The following is a 19182-nucleotide window of genomic DNA, read 5'->3' as shown; positions in this document are numbered from 1 at the left end:
CCAAAAAATGGCATAGGAGCAACACTAGTTTTTAGGCTAAATCTTGTCGTTCCGTTGGAGTCTGGATTCAGTCCAGAAATACTTGTTAAAAATTGGGCTGTGATTGGTCGGTTTGATTTTGTCCAATAATAGACGTTTCAACAATCTGACAATGTTTCACCTTTCCCTTTTCAACTTAGTAGACGTTTCAACTTAATGTAGACGTCATTTGCACGTAAATCATGTCGTCTTTTCAACCTTTGGTGGTTGGGTGGAATTTGGAGACAGACGTAGAATAAAGGCTGTATACTCAGAAACCAGGTCATCGGGGTGTGCGTCGAAGTTAACGCAGACACTCTGCTTCACCTCGCCAAAATCGTAGGTGACCGCAGACAGTGCCGCATATAGGAGGCCTCTGATTGGTCAAATCTACATCCACTCTATGCGTATTTCCTGTTTGGTACCTTTGCGGCTTGTTTTGATTGTCTGACCGTCATTTTGGAAAGATGGACCAGCTAGAAGGGCGAGGTGCACCAGAACGCTGGGACCCTTTTTCCACCTGGATCCCCGCTTTTTCTCATGTCCCTCCGTTGTCGTACAAACTTGCCCCCACTTCCTCACTGCCTCGGCCGTATCTAGACCCACGGCTAGTTCCTGATTGGCCCTCTGGTGTTGTGCCGTGGAATAACATAGCACAGTCCACGCTTCAATATTGGGCATCACTGCAATAAACTGCTGCGGGAGGATAACCAGCCCTTTAAAACCCTAAGCTAAATCAAATATGGGGAAGTATGATGCTCCCTGAACATTTTGGGATCTAGTCAGGGTTCTGGATTTGCTAACAGCAGACTGATTGACTGGTTCTGGGGATACTGAAACAGCTTTTTCATTGGTCTTTTCAGTTGTGAACAGCACTGCTAACAAAGGGCAGGATGCACTGGGAGCAGGTCCAACTTAATCCACTTAACACGGAATAAACTTCTGCTCCACTTGAACAGACTGGACGGCCCCCAGTAAAGGGCCCCTGACTATGTACTTCCGAAGGCCCTCCCACAGGGCACCAGGGACACAAAGCACATGTGGACGGCTGGGCAATTCTAACCCTCATGTAAAAAGGTAAATCTGAAAAACAGACCTTTGAAAAATTAGATAAAGTATAAAATGTTTTTAACAAAAGGTTTAATCAAATATTTGAAAAGTTACTCTTCGTTTTTTGATTAAGACATTTTTCAAAGGTTCATTTCTGGATTTTAAAATTCCAATTACTTTGCAACAATATTGGAACCAATGTTTCATGCTGGGATTACGGGATTACCACCCACCTCTGTGATTGTGGGATCTCTCTTCTGGAATGTTGCCTTGATTTTTCGGAGTGCCCTTTCCCTTTTCCGTAAAACCCTCTGAGGACTGAACCCGACCTGAAGAAAAGATCAACATTACAGACTTTAATCCAGGATAAAAACAGACTGGGGCCGTTATGGAAGCAGCAGCATTTCCCACGTACAGCTTCTACCAGCTTGCTCCTGAGAAACTCGATGTTGGCAAAGAAGATCGGTGAAGGTATGCGGAAGATTTTTACCCCCTTTGGTTGAAACACCTAAAAAGGATGAATGACGGTTAAAAATGATCCAGCAGGTATGATTAAAGCGTTCTTTACTCAATTTCACCTGCAGGTAATCCTTCTGGTCTCTGTACAGGTCGGTGCCGGGGAGATTAGCCAGAATCGAACAGCGAGGGCTAAAAAGAGAAACCAGTTCTTTAATTCAATTCTATTCAGTTTATTTCTATACCTCCAATTCACATCATGTCATCTCAGGTCACTTTACAGTTCACCAGATCATCCAGTCAGATTGATTCAAAGTTTTCTATCTAAGGAAAACCAGCTGATTGCATCGACTCATAGACTCTTCAGCAATCCCTCACACTAAGCATGCTTGTAGCGACAGTGGAGAGGAAAAACTCCCTTTTAACAGGAAGAAACCTCCAGCAGAATCTGCTGAGACCGACGCAGACATCCTGCTATTTGCTATGAAGACAAACTGGGAAACAAATTACTGATACACTGACCTTCCCTTACAGAATAATGTGTTAATAAATCTTCAGCCTAAATCCACATGTTTTTACTAGGGCTGTCGCTTTAACGCGTTAATTAGTTAATTGATTACACTGCAAATTAATGCGATGTAAAAAAAAAAAAACATTCACAATTAATACACCAATTCAATGCACAAGCATTTTAAATTTGGCCTAATGAAGGAACGGCGGTAATAACCGGTGACATAATTTCTCTGCCAAAACACACCTGATTCTGATCAATGGATCCCTGCACAGAGCTTCGTAGGCTGAGTGGGAGAAGGGTTGCATAAAAGAACTGCAGCCTTTGAGGACCATTCCAAAAAATAGAAAGTTAAAATCAATCCACTGGACTTTTTTTTCAAGTTTGAAGACGTTACTCTTCACATTCAGGAAGTTTTTGCAGTTCAAAATGTCAGAAATAGGTTTAAGTTCCAGGTTTTATACAGTAAAGAACGCAAAGCCTTATAGATGGAGGACACATGCATGTGAAAGATGAGAATCACGTTAAGAGACATGAATTTCACATAACAGTGTCACCATTTGCTATAGAAATCATATATATAGACACAGCGCCTTGTTAAAGTATTCACCCCTCCTTGAACTTTTCGACCTTTTGCCACATTTCAGGCTTCAAACATAAATAAAATTGCCATTTTTGTGAACGAATGGGACACAATCATGAAGTGGAGCGAAATTTGTTGTATATTTTAAACTTTTTAAACAAATAATAAACTGATAAATTAATGGGATCCTTTACTTCCCGTGCAGCAAACTGTCTCCAGAAGATTGATCAAATATTGACCTAAATGACTGATGATGATCTATTGATCATCATCAGATACTGAGGAGGAGATACTTATCCTAACATGAAGAGGAGAAGTTTAAAGCCGGATTTGGATCCAAAAAGATTTCCCAGCTTTAAACATCCCAATGAGAACTGAGAAAGAGATGTTATTAAATATAAGGAGAATCAGACCACTGAGAATCTACACAGATCCGCCGACCCTCTGAACCTTCAGACTGATTCATTTGGATGAAATATTTAGCTGCATGACAGCAGACAAGATAGAGGAGAGCAGGAGGCGGGGTTACCAATCTACTCGCTCTGGAGAGCAGAGTTCGCTGCTTTTAGATGTTGTCTCCAAAGTCTCCAGTAGCAGAAAAAAGTCTCTAGATTTGGCGCTAGGAGCTTTTTAGAAATCAAAGTGCTAGAGGGGTCTGAAAAGTGGCTAAATATAGCGACTAAAGCGCTAAGTTGGCAACACTGCTCTTTGCATGGTTTGTTTTCAAATGGTTTGCTGCTGTCTGTTTGGACCTTTCTGAACATGTGCAGCAAATGGACTGATCCAATATGGTGGACACTGAAGGGGGGGCTGAGACACACTTAATATTATCAGCGTTCTGATGGCATTTTAGCCAAAGGATTTTTATCAAAAACATAATTAATGTGCACAAATAAGGAATATTTGTATTAACCATAGAGTTTTATGGGGCCTTCAGGAACTTGGGGCCCTAGGCAACTATTGCCTAATGCCTAATTCATAGAGACACTTGGGGATCAAGTCAGAAAAAAATCAGTAGATATTTACAAAGGGTTAATGTTCTGCTCAGTAAAGAAGTCCAATCTGTTCATGGGTTTGAATATTTCCAATAAAAGGAACCATCATAATAAAAAGTATAGATAACTTATAACTTACATCCTGTTGATGAGGCTGCAATAAACTTCAGCAATATGGTGAAGTTGTAAAATGCATAACAAATGGCAATAAAGCCCCACAGTTCCATACATCGCTCATACCAGCCTTCTGTCACACGTTTCTATGCACTAATAAAGTCCTGTCTCCGTTATTCTGTTCTGTACATTTATTTGACGACATAAATGTTATATTTACAATTGAGCCCTGAAGACAACGCTTAGGAGCTCCACGCCCAAACCCAGAGCCAGACCCAGATCCAGTCCAAGCAGAATGGCACCCAGGCAGGTTGCGACCCACACCACCTGCACACAGACGGCAAAAGTCAGATATGATGTCCAGATAAAATCGATGGAATACAGAGCTGTGAAAAAAGTTTCCCACCCTCACAGATTTTTTAAATTTCCTGTCATAGAGCCCCGTCCTGTAAGAGCTATCCCATAAAACATGATGTTGATCAGCTGACTACTGGGGGCAAATTGTAAAAGAAAAGGAGGCATTTTACATTTTCTTAAAGGAAAAGTACGCTTATATTCAAAATTCAAACTTCTGAAAGTACGTTAAACATTAAATTATTCCATCCTGTTCAATAAATGATCAGTTTTTCTAATTCAGAGTAATTTTCATATGAATGTGCTTTACTGGAGGCATCCATGTTTGTCAAAGAACACTACTGCCACCTACTGGTCCCAGTGCTGTATCTGGTGTTTGTCACAACGCGCTATTATCCAAGTCATCTTGAAAACATTCTTCTTCCAAATGTCGGCTATATATTACGGGTTTTTTCTCTGGCCAGAAGTTCGATGGCAAATCCTCCCTCTTCAAGTTGGCGATCCAACGACCAACCCGTCCGTGGAGGATCAGGAATCAGAAAGGTGGAATAACTATTTTTTTCACTTTTACCCGATGTATTCCAGCATCCAGCTGCTATGCACGTGGGCATTGTCAGTTTCACTATAGCTCTGGTGAATTTCAATGGTGAAGTCCTCTGGAAATCTTCAATAATTGTTGTTGATTGCAGATGTGTCTAGTAGTTCCCATTGATTTAGCTTGTAAAGCGGGGAGAATGGCGCTAGGCTTACCGCACCGTGACGTCACTGCTGGAAGATGGCAGGAGGGAGGGGCTACTATATCTGGGCAAAAATGGCCGCTCCCAGACTCAGTGATCGCAAAGAAAATTATTGTTTTTATTTTTTTACTGATTAACACTAAATTCATTAAATTACTGCAAACGTATTAGTTTTAAGTATAAATAATGATCCATTGATTATTCCTTGCTGACTGAACTTTTCCTATAAAATTTATCTAGAAAATTCGTAAAAACGTGCCTCTTACCAGGAGTTAAACACGGAGGTGGTACAGTGGGTCCTGGTTGGAAATGGACACTTCACTCACGCTCTCCGTGTTTCACGAAATGCATGAAAAATGATCCAGTTTACGTCCATGAGCATGCGACCGATCGAGTGGACGGATGATCTAAGGACCTTTGTTGATTAAGTTAGTTGTTTTGCCAAAAAGATTAATTATAATAATTTTTCATTAAATAATAGAGATGCAGATAAATAGAAATAAACAGTTCGGAGGTGTATCTATAACTGCGCCCATACGCAAAAATTTTCATGAAATAAGATAATGCAGTCACTATGTTAAATTAATTCATTAACTTTATTTTAATCAAAAACATCATATCATAAGGTTTTGTTTGTTTATGGAAATGGTCTCAATAAACTTTTCAGTTGACTGCAGGCCCACAAACGTCACCTTTAGCACGGCAGAGCTCCCAAGTGCCACCTGGGGGTTGTCCGGGTACATTGCAGTTCTTTTTGAAATAAAAAAAAAACTGGCCTCAGGAAATACATCGTGATTCACGCAGGAAACCATCCATTTCCAACCAGTACCCACTGTAGTGTGATCCTTTGCTGCCTTCTATTAGTCAGAGCAGGAAACTTTCAACGAAATTAATATTTTTTTCAAAGATTTTCCATCCCTGGAACATCTGGAATTTTAATTTTACTCAAAATAACATGAAGAAATAATTGTTTTATAAAGTTTGGCGGATCCAAAGTATTAAATTATTTCCTTCTGGTTACGATGCCACTGTGGACTCTAGTTCTGCTTCATAATAAAGAAATAGCTTCTAGATGTTAAGTGTCTAAGATTCAAACAGAGCAAAGGATGAGAAATGAGGGTAAACATTCATCAAAGTTTTAGGTGTTAGTGTCATTTTCCCTCCGACAAGTAAGTTATATAGAGAGTAGATTTATGGCAAAACATAGAAGTTGAAGGATGGCATGAGAGCAGGGGAGTGCTCTGCACCATCTACTGGCTGGAATTAATTAATTAATAACTTTGGTCTGTTTTAAGTTACAGGAGAGAAATCTTTGATGAGCCAAATACTTTTTTTAAGAAAAGCAAAACTGCGATTTTAGCTTCTTTTCACATCTGAGCACCTACACACTCCGGCTTGTCTCTCCTCCAAAGGTACGGGATTTCTCTGAGCTGCATCAGCATCCCCTTAAGGTTGACGATTACCAGGGCACCCAGAACAGACTGCAGTCAAGAAAAATATTAACATCAATTCATATATTAGGGACTGAAAGATTATTCAAAAATGAAAAACAATTGTAAGCTCACCTTTGGAAGAGGAGCCAGGAGGAAGCCCAGGGCCAGCGTTACAATCATCACGATTATGGCTGAGATCAGCCCTGCGGTCTGATTTTTTAAGTCAAGTAAACCATGAGGAAAAATGGAAGAGGGCGTAATGTGCACAACTCATGAGGTTGGGTTTGATTCCTGACCTGCGTTTTGCCTCCAGAACTTTCCTGCACTGCAGTTCTGGAGAGGGAAGTGCTGGCTGCAAAGGAACTGAACGCTGCTCCAAATATGTTGCTAACCCCAAACGCAATAAGCTCCTGAGGTAACAAGGAATTAGGCCAATGTTATGGTCAGAAAATACAAAAACTGGTAAACTGAACACCCGAAAGTTTCGTACTCTCACTTCTAAGCATCAGTAGCCAATTAACCCAATAGCTCAGCCAAGAGCAAGTTAGGATAGACATAGAGCGCACCTGGTTGCCATCGATGGGGTAGTCATGTTTAATAGAGTACACTTTGGCGACTGAAAAAGGCCACAGCGAATCCTACGATGGCTACAGGGAAGGCCTCCACGGCACTCTCCTGGAAGACCTCCACGCTTGGTGCAATAGGAGACTCATACCTGACATGTGACAAAAGACTCATTTAAAATCTGAATTATGAAACAACAAGAGAGAAATATGCAGAACTGCAAACTTACCCGCTAACCATTTTGCCAACAACGTCAACCTTATACCTATCTTCAAAGTTGAGTTTGTAGGAAATTCCACAAGCTATAACAGTCTGCATGAATGAAACAGATATTCTTAATGCTGCTGTGAAATCTAATAGGTTGGTAGAGGGTACCTCATAATATAGAGACAGGTGAGGGTAAAAAAAGGTCAGCGACCAAAGGAACTCACCATTATAACCTCTATGGGAATAGGAAAAGGCAGCTTGGCTTTGTATCTGTCATTAAGCTCCTTTACAATGAACACTACCACCATGATCACTATGGACATAACCAGGTCGCAGATGTTGGTGGAGGTGATCTGGACAAAGATCTTTTCCAAGGTCTGTCAGGCAGGAAAACATCCACATGTCAGCATCTCTAAAAGTTTGCTTTTGCCTCACTAAAGTGTTTACTTAAGAAAATACAGCATGCGGATTTTATTTTTTAAATTGTTAACATTAAATTTAGCCCTTGAATGATATATTACCTACTGTAAATTAAGTTGAAAAGAAAAGGTGGTAAAAAGCTAACTGAAAAGTTAAAAGGTAAAGTTAAAAGTTAATAAGCCTAGTTAACAATTATATTTAGGTTTATAAACTAAAAAATGTAAGTGCCAGTATCTGCATTAATGCCTCTAAGGTTATGTTGGACCAAAAAAACTGTTTCTTTCTCTCTGAGAGTTTTTCATGAATCTCTTATAGAGTAGCAGCCATTAAAATGGCCCTTCCCAGCCGAATGGCAGCCAAATGGCAGCCCACTTCCATCCAACTCCCAGCGAAATCCCCTCAAACTTCCAGCCACTGGAGAGACCCCCTCTTGCATATTTCTTTACTCTGACTCCAACCTTTCACTGAATTATCTTCCACAAATCATGACAGAAAAATCTTTAAGAACAAAGATTGATGTTTATAAAGGAATTGTAGGGGACCAGTCAAGAACCAGCCAAGGACCAGCCTAGGACCAGTCAAGGGCAAGCCAAAAACCAGCCAAGGGCCAGCCAAGGACCAGACAAAGGCCAGCCAAGAACCAGTCCAGGACCAGCCAAGGACCAGTCCAGGGCCAGCCAAGTACCAGTCAAGGGCAAGCCAAAAACCAGCCAAGGGCCAGTCCAGGACTAGCCAAGGACCAGTCAAGGGCCAGTCAAGGACCAGCCAAGGACCAGCCAAGGGCCAGCCAAGGACCAGTCAAGGACCAGGCAAGGGCCAGCCAAGGGCAAGCCAAAAACCAGCCAAGGGCCAGTCCAGGACTAGCCAAGGACCAGTCAAAGGCCAGTCAAGGGCCAGTCAAGGACCAGCCAAAAACCAGCCAAGGGCCAGCCAAGGACCAGGCAAGGACAAGCCAAAAACCTGCCAAGGGCCAGCCAAGGACCAGTCAAGGGCCAGCGAAGGACCAGCCAAGGACCAGGCAAGGGCCAGCCAAGGACCAGCCAAGGGCCAGTCAAGGACCAGCCAAAAACCAGCCAAGGGCCAGCCAAGGACCAGGCAAGGACAAGCCAAAAACCTGCCAAGGGCCAGCCAAGGACCAGTCAAGGGCCAGCGAAGGACCAGTCCAGGACCAGCCAAGGACCAGTCCAGGGCCAGCCAAGGACCAGCCAAGGACCAGGCAAGGGCCAGTCAAGGGCAAGCCAAAAACCAGCCAAGGGCCAGTCCAGGACTAGCCAAGGACCAGTCAAGAACCAGTCAAGGGCCAGTCCAGGACCAACCATGGACCAGTCAAGGGCCAGTCAAGGACCAGTCAAGGGCAAGCCAAAAAACAGCCAAGGGCCAGTCCAGGACCAGCCAAGGACTAGCCAAGGACCAGTCAAGGGCCAGTCAAGGACCAGTCAAGGGCCAGCCAAGGAAAGTGGGGTAATTTTTAATGGCTAATACTGTAGAAGCACTTTGGTTATTTTTCTTAATATATTCTGGCAAGTTGGCGTTTCTTGTTATTATATTGACATTCATTTTTGCCGGGCTTAAAGTCTTTGAGTCTAAGATGGATGACCTAGGTTTGACTCTTGTTTTGTTTTTTTCAGAAAAGGCATGTGGTTTAAAAACTGCCAAGACTGTAAGGAAGTAGGAGTGACTTGTTATGACCTAGATGATCAGCTGAAAGGAAACAAACAATGGAAATGTGGAAATTTTAAAACATCTGAACAACAACACCTGACAGGCATAAAAAACACCTGACTGTGCTTATCTGAGATCAGGTCATGAGGGTAGCAGGTCCATCAGGGAAGCCTTGTTTAACAATGAAAAGCTTACTAGGGGTGAGGGAGATAATAGTCCCATCACTGAGGTCTAGTTCTGACCTGTGGTTCCCTGATTTCCCTTTTTATCCTCATAAAACACTGGAAAGATTGATCAATGATGAAGTATACATCATGGCCTTGTGGTGGGGAGTAGCAGGTTTGTGGGCAACAGGGACAAGTTGCTCTTTGTCATCAATTTATGCAGTTTAGTGTGCGCCTCCAGGTGTCAAATGGAGCCACTTCCATCAACCACAATCCTCAACTTTCAGCACTGGAGATACCCCCTCTTGCAGATTTCTTTACTTGACTCAACCTTTCAATGAATTATGTTCAAAACATGACGAAATCTTATAGAACTACAGATTATGTTTATAAAGGATTGTAGGGACAGGTCAGAACCAGCCAAGGACAGCTAGGACCATTCAAGGCAACCAAAAACCACCAAGGGCAGTCCAAGGATCCAGACAAAGGCCACCAAGAACCATCCAGGACCACCAAGGACCATCAGGCAGTCCAAGTACCAGGTCAAGGTGCAAGCCAAATAACCAGCCTAGGCCATGTCCAGACTACCAAACATTCAAGGGCCAGCAAGGCCGCCAAGGACCAGCCAAGGCCAGCAGGACCATCAAGGAACTAGTGCAAGGGCCACCAAGGGCAACCAAAAACCAGCCAAGGTGCATTTCCCAGACTACCAATGACACAGTCAAAGGCACGTCAAGGCTGTCAATGGTACCACCAAAAACCAGGCAAGTGCATGCAAGGACCAGCGAAGCAAGCCAAAAACCAGCCAAGCCAGCAAGGACCAGTCAGGCCAGCGAAGGACCAGCCAAGGACGCAGGGGGGCCAAGGACCATCCAAGGGCCAGTCAAGGACCATGCCTAAAACAGCCATAGTGCGCCAAGGACAGGCTAGACAGCCAAACATCTGCCAAGGGCCAGCCAAGGACCATCCAAGGCCATCGAATGGACCATCCAGGACCAGCCAAGGACCAGTGCGCAGGGCCAGCCAGGACCAGCAGGTTTCCAGGTCAAGGCCATCCAAGGGCAAGCCAAAAACCAGCCAAGGGCCAGTCCGGACTAGCCAAGGACCAGTCAAGAACATCAAGGCACAGTCCAGACCAACCATGGACTCAGTCAAGGCAGTCAAGACCGTCAAGGGCAAGCCAAAAATAGCGCCATAGGGCCAGTCCAGGCCAGCAAGGACTAGCCAAGGACCAGTCAGGGCAGTTCTAGGACCAGTTCAAGGGCCAGCCAAGGAATGGGTAATTTTCTATATTGTGCAAGACTGTAAAGCACTTTGGTTATTGTTCGTAATAATTCTGGCAAGTTGGGTTTTGTTATTATCATGACATTCTTTTTGGCCCGCTTAAGTTTTGAGTCTAAATGGATGACCTCGTTGACTCTTTTTTAGTTTTTTTCAGAAAAGGCATTTTGGTTAAAAATGCTCCAAACTTGTAAGGAAGTTTGGAGTGGCCTTTTATGACCTAGATGATCATGCTGAAGGAAACAAACAATGGAATTGAATTAAAACATCTGAAGAACACAGTCCTGATCGGCATAAAACACTGACTGGCTTTCTGAATCAGGTCTGAGGGTACGTCCATCAGGGAACCTTTGTTTAACAATGAAAGTTACTAGGTGAGGGAGATATAGTCCCATCTCTAGGTCTAAGTATCTGACCTGTGTTCGATTTCCCTTTTTAATCGCTCATAAACACTGGAAAGATTGATCAATATAAGTTATAACATCATGGCCTCTGTGTGGGAGTAGCAGGTTTGGGGCACAGGACAAGTTAGCTCTTTGCTCAATTTAGCAGTTTAGTGCGCTCATTTGGAGTGCCACTTATGTTATTAGCTGATCTTGACAGGGATTTTTGGAAGACTTAAGATCAATATTAAGGGGTAAACTGGTAGTATGAGTACTACCAGTTTTCACTTTTTAATTGAAATGGTAGGAGGCAAGTATATGCGACGGAAGATGTATCGGATTAAGACTCCTTTTCACATTGGGATTGATTCATTTTCCGTTAAGATGGCGTAGTATTAGCCTTGTGAGACCATCCTGATCTCGCGAGCTTTCAAGGTTCCACTCGCAGATCAGTCTGGAGACTCTCCGTTGAAGAAAATTTGGAGCCGTTCACCAAACAAACGTTCAATCAGCGTTGGCTTTGAAGCGGGTTGAGGTGTGACGCAACGACAAGCGCGACAGTTCAGTCTAAAGAACATGGCGGCTTCAGCCGATGAAACTAGCTTTAGCGTGGCTATCGAGCAAGTTTTATCGGAATTACAGAGTATTTCTTCAGTGAAAGAAGAGCAAAACACTGCTCTGGAGGCTTTTCTCAGAGGAAAAGATGTTTTTGCTCTTCTCCCGACTGGTTTCGGCAATAGTAGCCTGGCTTCAGGTTGTGTTTTCGTCGTCGCTCTGTTAGTACGTCATATGCTTCGTTGATCTGATTGGTTTATTTGGCCCGTCTATCACCAACATAGGCCAATCAGCTAACCAGTATTTTCACCTCTTCCCAAAATTACTTCAACAGAAGGTTTCCAGATGGATATGCGGAGCAAATCCATCTGGCGGAGTCAGGTTAGCGTAGTATCTCCGTGGGGCAAGATATTTAACAACAAGGCGGCTCTACAGTCGGATGTGATGCTCCTATTATGGCTTTGCAAGTCTGAGTAAAAGAGGAGAGACATGACAAGTTGCGAACAGGTACAGTAGCAGCCATTCAAAATGACTCTTCCCAGCCGAATGGCAGCAGCCTGACAATGAAAATGAACATTTACATTTATAAAGAGCAGCAGTGATCAAAATGTGAACAGCATATATGGTTCAAAAAGCAGTAGAACGATGTTACCCTGGATGCAGTTGGGATTTCTTCTATAGGACTCACCTGTGCAACTGAGCCCAGGAGTAGAGGATATGGTGTCTGGGAGTCATTGATTGTGGCTGTTCTGCCTATTTCTCTGGCACTTGTGCAAAAGGGGTGATAGACAGTTTTATATTCCATTAACCTTTCTGCTGACCTATACTTTTTTTTTTTACTGATAGACACAAACTTGTATACTTAAAAGAAGTAATTTCTCTAAGGATCACCAGCTTTCAATAAGTGGTAATCTCCAGGATATGTAGGACGCTTCAATGTCTATAAAGGCACAGAACTGTGTTGCTTTCCTCAACCAGATCCCATTGCACTCAACTTTGTCAGGTACCAACAGAGATGGAAAAAGTACTCACTTTCCGTACTTGAGTAAAAGTACAGATACTTGTGTTAAAAAATACTCTGGTAAAAGTGGAAGTACTGATTAAACTTCTTTACTCAAGTAAAAGTAACAAAGTACAGGCTTGTAAATTTACTTAAAGTATAAAAGTAAAAGTAGAAACCACTTTTTTCATGCCGTTGCCTACATTTTAAATGGATGTCTGCCAATAGGACTAGATCTCCGTTGTGTTCATTTTCAATCATCTCGTCGTCCATGCTACTATGCTAACGCCACCGCCACCAAGCTGCAATGATTTGCCGCCAATGAATACCGCCGAATCTGTCGATTCATCTTGTAGTGGTGTGTCAAATGCAACGTAGATTCCCATCCAATTAGATTGAATTTGGTATTGATGACGTGAAAAATAATAACGGTAACTCCATTGAGTTACCGTTATTATTTTTTATTTTTATTTTTTTTATTTTTATTTATGTATTTTTTTTTTTTAAGTAACGAGCCAATTTTCTAAAATGTAAGGAGTAGAAAGTACAGATACTTGTGTAAAAATGTAAGAAGTAGAAGTAAAAAGCCACCATAAAAATGAGTAGTAAAGTAAAGTAAAAATATCAGAAAAATCTACTTGAGTACAGTAAGAAAGTATTTTTTACTTCATTATTTCCCATCTCTGGGTACCAATAATGACATTTGTTTCTTGTAACATTATACTGCACCTAAATTAAACTTACATATATTATAGAAAGTGGGCCGCTGATTCCCGGAACAGTCAAACCGAAAACGAATTTGAGTTGAGAAACCAAGATGTGAACAGCGGCTGCTGTGGTAAAGCCGGAGACCAGAGTTTCTGAAAGGTAGACGACAATGAAGCCCACCTGCAGGACACCCATGGCCAGCTGCATTCAGGCAGAATATGCAGAGAGGGGAAGGTTAGAGAATAGATGCATTTATTTGCTTAAAACGATGGAGGGAGGATCCAACTGACCTGGAAAATACCCATGAGGAAAGTCATAGAAGAGGCAACCAGGACTCTCCTCTGATCCTGGGTCAGACCTTCAAAGTCGGTAATATTTGCATGTGCTCCTTCATCAGGGACTAGGCGGGTCACCACCGCTCCCACCATGAGGCTCAGGACAGGAAAGGGGCCTTCAGAGAGAGTGGAGATGGGAGTGTAAAAAGATAGTTAACTTAGATCTAATCTGGTTAACTTGATAAGGTCTACATAGTTCCAGGAATTGGACCTTCAAGTTAAATGACCTTCAAGTCTTTTTTATCTCTGGTAGAATACTTCTTAATCAGAAAGGATGACCGTGGTAATAAAACATCTTTTTGTTTTGCACAACATACCTACTGATATATGCCTCGAGGTGCCAAGAAAAAAGTATGTTAGCACAGGAAAGAAAGCCGTGTAGAGGCCGTAGCTGGGAGGCAACGAGGCCAGCAGGGAGAAGGCCAGGCCTAAACAAAACCAGAAAAAAACATTTAAACCAGTTTGGGACAAAGCTGGGAAGGTTTTTGATCTTTTTTTTCTTTTTAATTTAAATCCTTTCAACCTTTTCCTTTACATTCGGTCTCATGTAGCCAAACTTAAACATTTTCTTCCTCAAATATCTAATGTGCAATATGTTTATATTTGATAGATAATCCTGGCATTGCCTAAAAATCTGGAATAATGATTCTAAATATCCGGTCTGAGTGAACCAACAAGAAAATATTTGAGATTCTGAAGCCTGATAAAAAAAAAAACAATGAGAATATTATCTAGATATTTACACCATTTTTTAAAAATCATATCAAAATCTTACATAATCTAATCTAGTTCTGATTCTTAGAATTTGGCGGCATTTATGACACACAGAGCCCTTCACATTTATTGGTGCTGCTTGTAAAGCTGAGTATAGAGCCTCAAATCAATTCAGCGCTTTATTGCCTCAGTATAATCTCATATAAACATAAATTGATCTGAACTTTAGGTGCTTTTGTCAGATGGGAATAAATCCAGGATGAATTTATCTTTACCCCCAAATTCTTAAAGCACTATGTTGTTGTTGTTTTTATCTAAGTGAGTTTGAACTTTTAATTAGCAACCAATGACTTAATAGTTCTGGGGATGAAATATGCCAAACATTTAATCTCTAAAAAATAAGATTTCACTGAAGATAGTGAAATGGTCGTCTTCAAATAATGGCCAAATGGGTGTTTTATTTGTTTGTTTTTTTGGCTTTTATGGGAACTATGACCAAAAAAAGCAGTTAAGATTTTATGTAACAATCTGTACATCTGTTAAATCATTCAATAGGTGTAATAATTCTTTATAACCTTCCTCCATAGGAAAATGGAAATCTAAATAAGTATTTTTTGCTCAAATTAAGAGCATTTTTTCTTGAATTGATGAGGTATATGAGACACTTTGCCACACTGGAAAAACGATCTAGAAATAAGTAAAAATTTCTTAAATTAAGTGTATTTACCCTTGATTTGAGTAGGTAAATGAGATAGTTTGCCAATGGAATCAGTATTTTTACTCTTAAAATAAGATAATTAGATAGTATTCACTTGAAATAAGAGAATGCAATTGTGTTTTCTTATTTTAAATCTAAATTGTCTTGTTCCATTGGCAAAATGTTTCTTTTATCTCCTCAATTCAAGAACAAATGCACTTATTTTAAGAAAAAATGACTTATCAAGATTTAGATTTTTTGCAGTGCAATGCAACAAGACAATTTAGATTTAAAATAAGAAAAAAACAAATGCATTGTCTTATTTCAAGTGTATATTATCTAATTATCTTATTTCAGGAGTAAAAATACTAATTTCATTGGCAGATCATCTTATTTACCTGCTCAAATTAGGCGTAAATACACTTAATTTAAGTAATTTTTTACTTATTTCTAGATGTTTTTTTGCAGTGAGCTGATTCCAGAGGTTTTGTTTGAAAAGGACCAACAACACTGCAAAAACGATCTAGAAATAAGTAAAAATGCCTTAAATTAAGTTTATTCAAACTTAATTTGAGTAGGTAAATGAGATAGTTTGCCAATGGAATGAGTAATTTCACTCTTAAAATAAGACACTTGAAATAAGACAATGCAATTGTGTTTTCTTATTTTAAGTGTAAATTGTCTTGTTCCATTGGCAAAATGTCTCTTTTTCCTCCTCAATTCAAGAACAAATGCACTTATTTTAAGAAAAAATGACTTATCTAGATTTAGATTTTTTGCAGCGAATGCAATTGATCTCCTCACCCTGCATGATGGCCACCAGTCCAGTGCTGACCCCAGACACCACATCCCCCAGCAGCCACTCTCTGACTCTGTAGCTCCTCATCCAGCCAATGACAGGCAGGGCAGAGAGAACCGCTGCTTTGGCCCGCTTTGCATCACAGCTGTTTCAATCAAACCAAAAACACAAGTTTATGTGAGGTGAGAGCAGGAACCCTGCAGCAGAAGATCAATATGGAGATCTCCGATGAGTCTGTGGGAACACTTACGTTAAATATTCCTTAACATGGGCAGTGAGAGCTTTGTGTTTCCTCTGAATCTTTTCATGATCTTCAGCGAGGCTGTCCTCAGAGTACACCGGCCTGGAAACCACATATTGTTTTCTGGAAGTCACCATTGTTCCAGTGGAGGATGTTGAAGAGTCACAGTGAGTCATAAAGCATAGAGATCCTTTGAAGAACCTTTGGTCGAGGCATCAAAGCTGAAATCTGACATGAGTCTCATCGCTGTGCCGTCTTTGTCTTCTCTCCGTTCAATGATTAACACGCGTAAATTTACAGTTTACTGAGTTGTTGTCTGTCATTGTTTCTTTGAATTTATTGGTCAGTAACTTTCCTTTGAGATGTGAGGAATGTGTGGAAAAAACAGTAAAGACTGAACAGCAGTGAATGCTATTAGTAATGTCTCTCCACTGTTGCCACAAGCACTCTCAGTGTGAGGGATTGCTGAATAGTCAATCAGTGGATGCAATCAACTGGTTTTCCTCAGATAGAAAATTTTGGATCAATTTGACTGGATGATCTTGTCTTGATTGTTCATTTCACTCATCTTCCTGCTCTCGCTACTTAATAAACTACATGTGGCTGATCATCCTCTTCCAAGCGTAAAATATCCTTTAGTCTATTAATGCTTTATTTCTTCCAGCTCACAAGAGGTGATGCTAAATATTCGTTAATTTCTACCAAAATTAATCCCTAAATTATGTCCAAAGCAAATATTTCATTGCATTCTGTTTATTTTTGGATAAAGATCCAGATGAAAAGGTACATAGATCTTTGAATATTTCTCTCTCATCTCTCTCATCCCAGTCCGGTTTCTTTCTGCATGGAGTTAGCATGTTCTCCCTGAGCATGCGTGGGTTCTCTCCGGGTACTCCGGCTTCCTCCCACTGTCCAAAAAAAAACATGACTGTTAGGTTAATTGGCTTCTCTAGATTCTCCTTAGGTGGGATTGTGTGTGAATGATTGTTTGTTCTGTTTGTCTCTGTGTTGCCCTGCAATGGACTGGCGACCTGTCCAGGGTGGACCCCGCCTCTCGCCTACTGACAGCTGGAGATAGGTAACCTGACTCCGCCAGATGGATTTGCTCCGCATATCCATCTGGAAACCTTCCGTAGAAGTAATTTTGGGAAGGGGCGAAAATACTGGTTAGCTGATTGGCCTATGTTGGTGATAGATGGGCCAAATAAACCAATCAGATCAACGGAGCATATGACGTACTAACAGAGCGACGACGAAGAGGAGCCAATTGATAGATCAAACTCTTGCCGAAACCAGTCGGGAGAAGAGCAAAAACATCTTTTCCTCTGAGAAAAGCCTCCAGAGCAGTGTTTTGCTCTTCTTTTAGTGAAGAAATACTCTGTAATTCCCATAAAACTTGCTCGATAGTCACGCTAACGCTAGTTTCATCGGCTGAAGCCGCCATGTTCTTTAGACTGAACTGTCGCGCTTCTCGTTGCGTCACACCTCAACCCGCCTCAAAGCCAACGCTGATTGGACGTTCGTTTGGTGAACGGCTCCAAATTTTCTTCAACGGAGAGTCTCCAGACTGATCTGCGAGTGGAACCTTGAAAGCTCGCGAGATCAGGATGTTCTCACGAGGCTAGGAGATAGGCACCAGCACACATTGTGAGCCCACTTGGGATTAGCCTGTTAGAAAATGGATGGACGGGTAAATGTTTCCTTGTATTGTCATTAAAACATTTTCTCTGTTTCCTTTAAATATTTCAACATTTTATTTTGCATATTCATTCAATGTAGGTGTTGGGATCCAGAGGTTTGCCCACCAGAGGGTGCCGTGGATCCCTTTCTGAGAGCTTGTGCTCACCTGCAACAGCTGTTCCCCATTTGCTCATCAAGAGGAACTACTTAAGCTGGAGGAGAACTTCACTCCTTGCCAGATTGTTTGCCAGTTATGGTTAGCAAGCCTGAGCCAACCTGCCTGCCTGAATCTTGACTCCCTGTTAACCTGAACCTGAACCTAACCTGTTTTGTCCTCTATGCCCTCCAGGAAGAACCCAGTCTGTGTTCAATAAACCTTTGGACTTTTCCTCTGCCTCTGTGTGTGTTCTGCATTTGGGCTAGTAACACAACCCATCATGACAGAAGGTCTGGGTTGCCATGGCATTATAAGACAATTATGTAGTTTCTCGCTGTATCTTTTTATTTCAAAGCCTTTGAATTTAACTCTACTTTGACCCCTGAGAAGCAGTAACCGAGGGGGAAATTCTCAGAAATTCAATTCAATTCAATTCAGTTTATTTATATAGCGCCAAATTCACAACACATGTCATCTCAAGGCACTTTACAGTTCAACCAGATCATACAGTCAAATTGATACAAAGTTTTCTATCTAAGGAAAACCAGTTGATTGCATTGACTCATTGACTCAAATACAATCCCCCACACTAAGCATGCTTGTAGCGACAGTGGAGAGGAAAAACTCCCTTTTAACAGGAAGAAACCTCCAGCAGAACCAGGCTCAGTGTGAGCGGCCATCTGCCGAGGCCGACTGGGGTTCAAGGAGACAGAAGCAGAGATACAAGCAGCTGTAAAAGGCGGCCCCGTCCAGGAAACACACAGCCAGGCAGACGAGCTCCAAGGCAGCTCCCATGCCAGAGGACGAAGAGAGCACATCCACTCAGTCACGGTCAGAGAAACAGGACCACACTGGAAATCAGGCCGATCTCCAACATCTATTAACAAGGGTGTTGATAGAAGCAGCACAGCTGATGTTTTTTTCCAGGATGACGTCACAGCCAAACAGGAACAGACGAGGCAAAGCTACTCTGAGGAAAAGCAGAGAGAGCAGAAGGTTAGAGATTGAACTAACAGATTCTGCAGAATAGGAGAACAGAGAGAGAATGAAGCAGAATGATGAAATGGGGGTCCCTATGTCCTCCAAAAGTCTAAGCCTATAGCAGCATAACTATAGAGATAGCTCAGGATAACCTGAGCCACTCTAACTAGAAGCTTTATCAAAAATGAAAGTTTTAAGCCTAGCCTTAAAAGTAGACAGGGTGTCTGCCTCACGGACTAAAACTGGTAGTTGGTTCCACAGGAGAGGAGCCTGATAACTAAAAGATCTGCCTCCCATTCTACTTTTAGAAATTCTAGGAACCACTAGTAAACCTGCAGACTGAGAGCGAAGTGCTCTGTTAGGAACATAAGGAACAATCAGAT

At 41.7% G+C, this 19182-nt stretch overlaps 1 protein-coding gene across 1 annotated transcript in view; it reads right to left on the bottom strand.

Moving 5' to 3' along the window:
- Window positions 1–16220, bottom strand: part of LOC119789374 (chloride anion exchanger-like) — a 31168-nt gene extending 14948 nt beyond the window's left edge. The window contains 16 exon segments of the mRNA XM_038294238.1: window positions 1302–1397; window positions 1484–1576; window positions 1647–1716; window positions 3948–4054; window positions 6204–6299; window positions 6384–6461; window positions 6548–6661; window positions 6818–6874; window positions 6876–6966; window positions 7045–7127; window positions 7247–7399; window positions 13232–13396; window positions 13486–13646; window positions 13848–13958; window positions 15746–15885; window positions 15991–16220. Of these exon segments, the coding sequence (XP_038150166.1) occupies window positions 1302–1397; window positions 1484–1576; window positions 1647–1716; window positions 3948–4054; window positions 6204–6299; window positions 6384–6461; window positions 6548–6661; window positions 6818–6874; window positions 6876–6966; window positions 7045–7127; window positions 7247–7399; window positions 13232–13396; window positions 13486–13646; window positions 13848–13958; window positions 15746–15885; window positions 15991–16157 (1782 nt within the window). The 5' untranslated portion in view covers window positions 16158–16220.
- Between the last annotated feature and the right edge of the window lie 2962 nt (window positions 16221–19182).

Source organism: Cyprinodon tularosa, unplaced genomic scaffold (assembly GCF_016077235.1).
Source record: "Cyprinodon tularosa strain WSP-4 unplaced genomic scaffold, ASM1607723v1 ctg337, whole genome shotgun sequence".
Taxonomy (NCBI): Eukaryota; Metazoa; Chordata; class Actinopteri; order Cyprinodontiformes; family Cyprinodontidae; genus Cyprinodon; species Cyprinodon tularosa.
This window is presented reverse-complemented; position numbering and strand designations above follow the sequence as displayed.